Source organism: Physella acuta, unplaced genomic scaffold (assembly GCF_028476545.2).
Source record: "Physella acuta isolate Inbredline_101_S28 unplaced genomic scaffold, ASM2847654v3 ptg000466l, whole genome shotgun sequence".
NCBI classification, from domain to species: domain Eukaryota; kingdom Metazoa; phylum Mollusca; class Gastropoda; family Physidae; genus Physella; species Physella acuta.
Genome location: NW_026731985.1, coordinates 1,234,406 through 1,244,303, shown reverse-complemented (window position 1 = coordinate 1,244,303; position 9,898 = coordinate 1,234,406). Strand labels below are relative to the sequence as shown.

At 32.8% G+C, this 9,898-nt stretch overlaps 2 protein-coding genes across 3 annotated transcripts; one reads left to right on the top strand and one right to left on the bottom strand.

Moving 5' to 3' along the window:
• Nucleotides 1–276: 276 nt before the first annotated feature.
• LOC131943747 (basigin) lies at nt 277–5,478 on the top strand. Its single transcript, XM_059303996.1, has 7 exons — nt 277–442; nt 2,617–2,910; nt 3,231–3,413; nt 3,519–3,596; nt 3,728–4,024; nt 4,207–4,336; nt 4,472–5,478. The coding sequence occupies exons 1-7, from the start codon at nt 376–378 to the stop codon at nt 4,542–4,544; spliced, it is 1,122 nt and encodes a 373-aa protein (XP_059159979.1). The 5' UTR covers nt 277–375; the 3' UTR covers nt 4,545–5,478.
• Nucleotides 5,479–5,639: 161 nt separating this feature from the next.
• LOC131943748 (sorting nexin-24) lies at nt 5,640–9,792 on the bottom strand. Of its 2 annotated transcripts, none has more exons than XM_059303997.1 (7): nt 9,672–9,792; nt 9,485–9,556; nt 7,611–7,694; nt 7,161–7,265; nt 6,414–6,490; nt 6,200–6,288; nt 5,640–5,982 (listed from the first exon to the last, which is right to left on the bottom strand). In XM_059303997.1, the coding sequence occupies exons 2-7, from the start codon at nt 9,545–9,547 to the stop codon at nt 5,909–5,911; spliced, it is 492 nt and encodes a 163-aa protein (XP_059159980.1). In that variant the 5' UTR covers nt 9,548–9,556; nt 9,672–9,792; the 3' UTR covers nt 5,640–5,908. The 2 variants fall into 2 exon arrangements, with proteins under 2 accessions (XP_059159980.1, XP_059159981.1); XM_059303998.1 differs by having other exon boundaries at nt 9,713–9,789.
• Nucleotides 9,793–9,898: the final 106 nt, after the last annotated feature.

The following is a 9,898-nucleotide window of genomic DNA, read 5'->3' as shown; positions in this document are numbered from 1 at the left end:
TTTTTTTTTTCTTTTAATAAATGCGTAGTAAGTTGAACTTTAAACTTTGTATGAATGACATTTAAGCCTAAATGTTAAATGTAGTGTTTAGTATTTGTTGTTGGTAATTGAAAGAATAATGACGTTCATCGTATTAACAGTTTTAAATTTAGACCTATAGTTTAAAAGATCAATGATAAATACATGTCTGTAAACCACACTACGATTGGAACAGACTATCGGTGTCAAATAATACACTATGAAAAGAGCTATAAATAGGACTAGTCTAATTACCACCAATGCACTGTTCAACATCAAAGTACGCATGCGCGTTAGGTTAGGTAATGATAACTTGGGATAGATCACCCAATTTCTTTCCATATTGACACTCCGAATATGGCGAACGTTTTGGAGTTATTAGCAACTGTGATACTTTTATTTGCGTTACCAACACAGTCTGAAGGTATATGTTCATTTTTATTTTTGTAATGTCAACGATGTTACTTTGATTTTTCACAATTTCAAAGTTAAAGATTGTACTTTAATGTAACAAATCCAGTGCAGTCTCACAAAGATGGCGGACAAGACGATCAGCTGATTTAGATTTTAGAATCACTAGTTCTAGATTCTAGATATAAATCTAGATCTAGATCTAGTCTAGATTTCTCAATCTAAATCTAGAATCTAAACTAGTCTAGATATCTAGTTATTTACTATAGGCCTTCTAACCAATTGAAAGATGTAGGCCTACAGTAACTGTAACAGGCAAAAGCACAGGACAAGGCCCAAGTGTCACAAAAAGAAATTGGCAGTGCCAGTTGAGTAGCCTGTCTGTAGATCTAGATCTAGATTTCTAGATCTAGAATCTAGAGATCTAGATCTAGCTCAAGTAAACTAAGTTGAAGTTCAGGACAGTTTGAGTTAGCTGTTAGAGATCTAGGCCTAAATAATGTCAAATAATGTGTATTATTTGTGTAGCAGTAAAATAATGAATTAGAATAGTAGATCAATCTAGAATAATCAAGTTGCTATATACTTGAAGGCTGCGGCTATTCGTACTTCACTACAAATAGCCCTACTAAGGCTATTCGTAGAACTAATTTTTTTTTTAGATCTAACCTTATCCCTAACTCTAACCCTACCCTAATGCCTAACCATAAACTGCCTATACCCTAATCCCTAAACCTGAAGTAAAAGAAAAAGCAAAAAAAAAAACAAAAAAACAACTCAGAACCAAAAGGAATGGAACCTATGCTACAAAAACTAACCAGCTTTGACCACCTTAACAGTTCCAATAATGTACAAAAGTCGAGTGTCATACGCAAGATAATATACAAATAATTATGCATGCATGCGCAGGACAATAAATTTTAAAATAAATGTAATTGGTCTGCTATAAAAGCTAAAAAAAAAAACATCCCTTATTTTCAATAGTAAAAAGATCTATATTTAATTTCTTCAACAGAGCATAAAAACCAAAAAAAACTGATGTTCGTCATTCAATACCCTTTCAAAAATTACTGGCAAATGTACAACAAAATACCAAAAAGAAGTATAATCCAAAATGAACATGCACGAATCAACAAAAAATTAAATAAAGCAGGAGATATTCTTATATAGCACTTTTGGGGATGGCAACTGGGGAAACAGACATCATTTTTAATTACTTAAACTTACTTAAAAATAGAATAGAATCTAGTAGAAAATTGAAGAGCTGCAACGGCACTTAGTATGTTTACAGACATACACACATCCACCATAGATACACTGACAGAATTGCAAAGCCCAGTTTTTCCACCTCTATAATGTGTAAAATGCCTAAATTTTTATAAAACTGGATTTAGAATTTTCTCCTGGATAAAATAAGTCCCCTGATGAAGTACAGAGATGAAAACTGTTAAAACCTTCATGTGTTTTTTTTGTGCATGCTTAAAACACTTCCTTTATACTCTGTATATGAGAAAGAAAAAAAAATTAATTATCTATATATATAATTCTCTTCTGGGAGCCGTTAGAAAACAAGCTGCAAGCGTCTCCTTGCAGTCCCCTCTCTTTCTCTCTAACACTAACACTATCACTACCACCCCCACCCCACCCCCACATTGTCTGGTGAGCGGTGTTCACTCTAAATGTTTACAAATCGTAGAGCCGGGTTTCTATTAGGGTCAGATAATTTAGTTCGATTTTAAACTTACAGGAGGTAACTAAGAAATAACTTAACTAAGAGGAGGCTGGTTTCATGGGGGGGGGTGTAGGGTCGGGGAAAGGGGGTGGGGGGGGGTTAGTGTTTTAAAGCAAATATTTTCAGTGGCAGCATTGGTACTGTCGAATTCACAAATTATGAATTACTGAAAAGTAGAAAATAAAACAACTACGCTGCGGGTCGGCTGGTAAGAATTATCTTTCATGTGTACTTAATCATATTAAAAGCTATGCTGCCCGTAAAATAAAATCTGCAAACAAGAAAAATAATTTCACATACATCTCTCGTATTGATAATTCAATTTTTTACCTTATAATATTTATCTTAAATAAAAAGTTGAGATTTTTTTCTGTTTAGAAATCTGTCTAAATATGTGCTTAATCTGAGTGCACTTTCAATTAACTTTTCTATTTTTGTTTTTTTCCAATGTTTAGATGTGTTAAAGATTAAACCTGACCTTGGGGAGCTATTGGTAAAGCCCCTGACACAGCAAGTTTTGCAATGTGAAGTAACTACATCTAGGCTGGATGCTAAGTTATCTTGGGAAGCACCATCATCGACCTTGTTCTCACAAGAGTCAAAAAATGTTGTAAATGGTGCATCACATTTGATGTCAACAACCATTACCATTGATAAATTTGAACCAAAATACAATGGAAATTACAGCTGTGTTTTAAAAGATGGAGCATATGAGAAACGTGCCTATATCAATCTAAGAGCTGTGACAGGTACTTGAATTCTTTTTTACTGGGCAAATACAGTTCTCAAATAATTCATCTAAATATACTGCTGGTTTTATTTTCAGGGTAAATGGCTGGTGGGAAGTTTTCATTCCATTTACCTAATTTACCCGGCTCTAATTTTTTTTAACATGTTGTTTTAATACATTTAATTTGAATAATGTTCATTCATCTAAAGCATTTTTTGAAAGACTCTTAAGTTTTTATAATTTTATTTTTGCCACTTCTGAAAGTAGTTACAAGCTGATCAATACTTTATTTATATTTTATGTACATTAAATTGAACTGCACTTTTTTTTTTTAAATAGAGAAAAAGGAAGAACCCATTTTCAATGCTAGCAGTACAACAGCAGCTCTTTCATGCTCGATTGACTTGACAGGAATTGAGGATGTTGTGTGGCTTCAAAATTACACTTTGGTTTCTGAGCTTAAGGATAAGGATCGTTTTGTTTCCACTAAAGAAAACTTTACTCTCACAATAAATAACCCAAGTATGTTTGTTATTATGTCAGTCAGTTGTTTAGCTATAACAGTATGACTTTTGAAAAAAAAATGTATTGTTTCTTAATAACAGTTGAATCAAATTTATTTTTCAGCCATTGATGACGCAAATCTGTACATTGCAAGATTTACCATCAATAACAAAAACTATGATTGTGAGGTTGAATTTAGAGGTAATTTTTGACTGTATTAATTCTCAATAAAGCTTCATGAGTGTCTCTCTTTGAATTCTTTTTTTTTATCATACTTTATTTCTTCACACGAAGGAAAATGTTCAGATGTTTTGTTTTCCTCTTTCATCCAGCTAGTCCTCAAGTTATGGCTTTTGAAAAGTCAAAGAATTTGATTCAAGATGATACACTAGAGCTACAGTGTAAGGTTAAAGGGTACCCTCGTACTGTTGTCACTTGGTATAAAGATGATGAACCCCTGAATGTCACTCTTGATAGCCAGATGGAGCTGACCGGACTGAATGGTCACAAAAATGCTCGTCTTAGAATAACGAAGGTTGACTTTGCCCATGGTGGTGATTACAAATGTGAAGCTTATTCCAAGTACTTCAATGAAACATCTTCTAAAACAATTACTGTTAGAGTCAAAGGTAATCTATAAACTAGTCATTTAAAGTGTGTTATAGTCAAACGTAATTGATTAGCTAAACCAGTAACTATTCCTTGTGGTTTATCATATCTCCACACCAATTATGCTTTCATATTAACACTGATCTATTGAGTCAAGGGTTTATTGTTTTGATCCAGTAATTCATTGGTTTTCATTTGACAGATAAACTAGCTGCACTCTGGCCGTTCTTGGGGATTGTTGGTGAAGTTGTAGTACTGTGTACAATCATATTCATTTATGAGAAGAGACGCAACAAGCAAGCAGAGCAGGAGGAAAACAATGCACAAGAATCGTAGGTTTTGAGTCCCATTTGTGATGGTTCATGTATTGAGATATAACCCTGGTGTGATTCTACTTTTTTGTTATGTTAAAATGCAACTTTCTGTGTTGTTAACATATCAAAATCCAATGTTCAATACTATTTCAGAGATGAAAATGCATCTGAGAAAAAGGATGGACTGAGACATCGCAACACCACATCTAACAATCCTTCAGCTTAGAGCAGGAGACATTCTGCTGTTTTGACTGGAAAAAAGTGGCGTATCTAATTTTTCAATCTGTGGTGTAAGAATTTGAATAGATGAGTAACAATTGTTAAATCTTGCCTTCAAGTTTTGTGTATTATTGCAGGTGTAAAATATTTTTCATAATAGATTTCATTAAGTTATACCTGAATAATGTCTTTAGTGAAAGGCACCCATTGGCTTTCAATAGTGTTTTGACAAGTATTTTTTTTAAAAATTTAATACAATTTATTTTTAACCAAAAAAAAAACACCCCCTTGTGTAAAAAATAAAGTGTATTACATTCCTTTATTACTTAAATAGCTGTCAGTGCTTGTCAAATCTTTACTTTCAATACTGCACTATAGTTTAGTCTTTTCCTAGCATTTTTTGTTCGTATTGTCATATTTGACAACAGTATTCGGTATAAATCCTGTGTTTCAACATTTCTGTACATATCTATACATATATTTTTATCAGATATTGAGCTCTGACTGCCTGAAACTAGGATGAATGTATGTTTAGATGTTGGTATGGAGATCTTGTAAATAGGATTTTCTTTTATTGCTTCAGGGATACAGGAGATTAGTTAACTGCCTTTCTGGCATGGGGGGGAGGGGTGATTCATTAGTCATAATTGTGATGTTAATTAGAAATGTTTCACTTTTCTTAAACTGCAACAGATTTATGTGGCTGACCTACAATATAACTCAAAGGTCCCAGCCTGAGATTTTGCTACAAATGCTTTGAAAATATTTTTACCATGTGGTTTACATTAAACAAAGTATACAAGTTGATTCTCTAGTGAAATATTTGATACACCAGATTTTACTTGTTCTCCTTGTCTGTCTACTCAGATTTTGTACATTTTTTTTTATACTGTCAATGAGTATGATTGTTTTGAAAATAAAGATATAATTATTTCTTCTTACAGCTTGTTTTGAGAATGATTGTTGAGGTGAATGTATATAGGGATCATTTAATCTTGGTAATTAGTCATAACCTTCACAGTGGACAGTAGTAATCAAATTAGTGTCATGGTTCTTTTGGATTTGAGATTAATTTAATAAAGCCAACACAGACGCAATAATTTAGAAGTCATTTATTTTTATTTACAGTTAAAAATTGAATAAATTTTCATTACAATATAAGTTATAACTAGAGTGATAGTGTGACATATAGTCTTTTCCCAGTATTCACACAACAAGCAATTGATGATTATTTACTTCAAACATTTGCAGAGTAATTTATCTAGCAATTAATTGTGGTGGTACAATGTAATGCAAAGTTCTTCCACCACTTTAAAACTTGTGAACTTCTACTCACAAGGATCGCTATAACTGATATTTCTAATGTTTTAATCAGTGACACTGTAGCATTGACGTCGAGTATAGTCCCATTGAGACACCAACACTTACAATATCAGGTAACGAATCTGGAACAAAATGAGAAATATGACATCAGATGTTCAATAATATTCTGTTGATGGTATCTAACATTTCTCAAAATTGAGTAGTGTGTATTTTAAACAGGTCAATTTAAGTTCGTGATCATCATTTTTACATTCCCCCCCCCCCCCCCTCTACAAAATTCAGGTTTTTGTACTTCATTACTATCATAATGCTTGAACTTTTTTTAAACTATGCTCTTACCAAGTTTAGATTCTTGTAAATAGGCACAAGCATCTAATGATATAACAGCTTGATGGCAAGTTTTTTGTTCCTCTTCTACCTTCATCAAACTTTAAGATTTTTGGGGGAAACAGTTTAGTTACATTAATAACATGATTTATTAGTATTTGCAACATATTCAGGTTAATAACATGCAATTATGAATCTGTATTGTTTTATCTAACATAAAACTCACTCCATAGAATGATCCAGCATATCTGTTTCTAAAAATAGAAGTAAGACGTTAGGCATGGGATCTTGTTCTACAACACCCTGCAATAAAAACAGAAGTACATTAGGCACAGGGTCCTGCTCGAATAAGCTACAAAAAAATAAACTGATTCTTACCAACATTGTAAGAGGGTTGAAAATGGCAAAACCATTTTATTTTTAGCCTGTCACACAGCTCTGGCTGCTCAGTAAACTAAAACTTTTAACTAGTTTGTGATGGTTAAGTTTAGCTGTTCACTCACATGTCTAACTAGTTTGTGATGGTTAAGTTTAGCTGTTCACTAACTAAAACATCTATCTTGTGTGTGCTTACACCAATATACAAAACTTCAGTTTATCACCACACTAATACAGCTAAATTGAGGCAAATACAATTTTAGTCAAGCAAAACTATCTAGTCACTGTACCATTACAGGTGACCATAGTTTGCTATTGAATTTGACACTGGCAAAAACCTAGAAGTTTTGCAGTATTTTACTAAACATGAATACCACAGTAAAAGGCTAAGATGTTTGATCCATACAATCTGAATGCTTGGCTTATAATGCTGAGATCTAGTCTTTAAAACCTAGTTTGTTGGAGTTCTTGGTTTTAGCATTATTTTTAAAAAGTGACGTTGCCTAGGTTTGTAAGAGTTACTCTAAATGTAAACACATGAATGAAACAAAAAGTTGTAGTTCAAACGGCAACTAAAAAAAATTGTTTATTCTACCTGAAAGTAAGAATCTAGCGCCAATCTCCGCTGTTCCAAGACCTTTGTGTTCCACTTTAAAACTTTTTTTGGGGGAAATTCTGGTGTTTTTATTATCTTTTTAAGCTGTTGAAAGATGCCAAGAAAATGACATGTAAGTATAAAGAATTTGGTTATCAAAGTCTATACTATACCCTAAACTCCAAGACTAATATTCACTGGGTCAACACACATTTAAACATAATCCTGATATGTGCATCAATGTGCATTCTATGAACTGTATAACATATGGTTTTGGACAAGGCAAAGCAGGCACACTTGTAATTGCTTGTTTTGATATCAATTACTAAGTTTGAGAGAAGTCTGCTATTTACTAAGATATAATACCAGTGTGTGTTCTGATGTTTATTAAAATATAATACCAGTGCATCAAGTATAAAACTTTTAGAGTATTGTTTTAACAAATTTCACCTGCTTATGCAGCTCTTCAAATTCAGAGTATCTTTTCTCTATAACATGATGCCTGCCAGAAACCCAGACATCTACAGAAAAAACCTGAAAGTACAAAATAGAAGGAGCAAATTTCCACAAATTTGTTTCTCATGTCAATATGTAGTAGGAAAAACAAAGAATTTATATGAATTACCCATTAATTGCATTAAAATATTAATATGTAGCTTAACAAATGTAATACAATACTGAAAAGTGCAATGAATTAAACCATAGTCATAAAAATGTCAAATGTCACAAATCAAAATATTTATTTAACCCTTTTGCTGCAGTATTTATGATGCTGTTACTGAGTTGGTCATGACATTTTTTTTAATGTTTCAAAACAACAACAAAATTACAATATAAACACACACAATTGAAAAATAAAATTAAATAAAATCATGGTTGTTCATTGTTTACTTCCATGTGTCATGTTCTAAATCAAGTTGTTTCTAACTAAGATTGTCATTGGGGAATCACTGATACACTTAAAATCTTTGTTGCTTTATTTCCAGACATCTCTCCTTCATAACTTCTTCCATACCACATGATCACCACAGTTACTCTCAGCTTTTCTTCCAGACCTATTTCTCCAGGGGGGGGGGGGGCGCACTTGAAATTTTTTTTTTTGGGGGGGGGGGGGGGAGAGACAGGGACACTGGTTAAAGTATCTGTTTTCTATATAAATTCTATTTGCCTGGAAGAAACTCTGATTACTCTGCAGTCATACAGTACATACCCTTGACATCTTTACCAACACCGTCATTGTTAAGTTCATTCACTTTATTAACTTTCCTTATTTATAAAAATATATGTACTGACATTTTAAAAATAATCAATGTTTCCTTCATAAAGTACTGCAACATTAAATGCACATTGTTTGATTTCACTTAGTGCGCAATTAATTAAGTATTATAAAATGAATAAAAAACATTTCTATAGCCCTAATGCACTTGAACTGACACCCCTCTTACTGTTAAATTAGAATATAAGAGTAAGTTTAAGGAAATTACTCCTACTTTACTTTTTTACTTTTTCAAGTTCAACCTTTCATGTTTTATTTTACCTTATTCATTAAGTTATTCACTACTCAGGATTATTCTCATTCTGTACTCACTGCTGTTCATACGTCATTCATAGAGCTAGGTATAAGACTAACCCAAGAGTAAGAGGCTAAGACCTAAGGCTAAGCCTGGTCTTAGAACTATAGTAGGAGATCGAGAATAGATCTCCTCGAAAAATGTATATCTCGTACTACTAGTCTACTTGTAGTTCTTATAGGCATAATTATTTTTTCATAATCATATCCATTATCTATATATATATATAATTTATATAATGCACTTCATGGACGGACCATGTGGGACACCACCATGGCATAAGCTCAACAGACCATATCGCTACCACCCCCACCCTACCAGTCTGGTGAGCTGTTTACAATCGTAGTGCCGGGTCAAATAAGTGACGACTATTAGGGGCAGATAATTTAGTTTTTAAACGATTTGAAACTAAGGGGAGGTAATCACAAGTTCTGCTTGATCTTTTCATTGTCGTCTGTAAACTGTCGTCACAGACTGCTGCTTTCACGGGGGAGGGAGAGAAGTGGAAAGTGAGGGTGAGGATAATCGTCCTTCACTTAGCTACTGATAGTGCTTTAAAGCAAAATATTTTCAGTCGCAGCATTGTCAGTGTCAAATTCACAAACTATAAATTACTGAAAAATAGGAATTGAAACAACTAAACTAAATACTACTAGATCTAAATAGTAAATAGATGCGTATGCTACGTCGCTGGTCAGCTGGTTAATATTACTAATCATAATTTTTAACATTTCTTGATTTTGTTCTACTCACTGTGTACGTCTCGTCGCCTTCTTTAACTTTCCTGAAGCTGGGAATATTTACTCGAATAACCATTTCAGATTTCTTAAAATGACAAATAAATAGTTACAAGTAATAAGGCTACTTTATAATTAGTTGGACTTCTTCGTCTATTAAATATGCCTAAAACCTCCTAGACTCTAAATCGAAATAGAATTACTTGTTAAAGCCAGACTAGACCTAGAATCTAGTAATAATTACTTGGCTTGGTTTAAGTAAGACTGAAAGATAAACGAAACGGAAGATGAGGTCCACAGTTTAGGAGAATAATATTTTTGTTTACATCTAGGCTTCCTAATGTTGGATTAGATTAAAATGTATAAAAATTTAATTAATTTACATATTTTAATATTTTTTTGTACATCTATATGTTTTTTTAATTTCTTA

What these genes read in the sequence shown, in the direction of transcription:
- LOC131943747 (XM_059303996.1), top strand. Translation starts at nt 376, where the DNA reads ATGGCGAACGTTTTGGAGTTATTAGCAACTGTGATACTTTTATTTGCG. An exon ending in TCTCACAATAAATAACCCAA is followed by an intron (nt 3,414 to 3,518) that starts GTATGTTTGTTA and finishes TTTATTTTTCAG; the next exon opens with CCATTGATGACGCAAATCTG. An exon ending in GAAAACAATGCACAAGAATC is followed by an intron (nt 4,337 to 4,471) that starts GTAGGTTTTGAG and finishes ATACTATTTCAG; the next exon opens with AGATGAAAATGCATCTGAGA.
- LOC131943748 (XM_059303997.1), bottom strand. Translation starts at nt 9,547, where the DNA reads ATGGTTATTCGAGTAAATATTCCCAGCTTCAGGAAAGTTAAAGAAGGC. An exon ending in AAGGCGACGAGACGTACACA is followed by an intron (nt 7,695 to 9,484) that starts GTGAGTAGAACA and finishes TTGTACTTTCAG; the next exon opens with GTTTTTTCTGTAGATGTCTG. An exon ending in ATGCTGGATCATTCTATGGA is followed by an intron (nt 6,289 to 6,413) that starts GTGAGTTTTATG and finishes AAAATCTTAAAG; the next exon opens with TTTGATGAAGGTAGAAGAGG.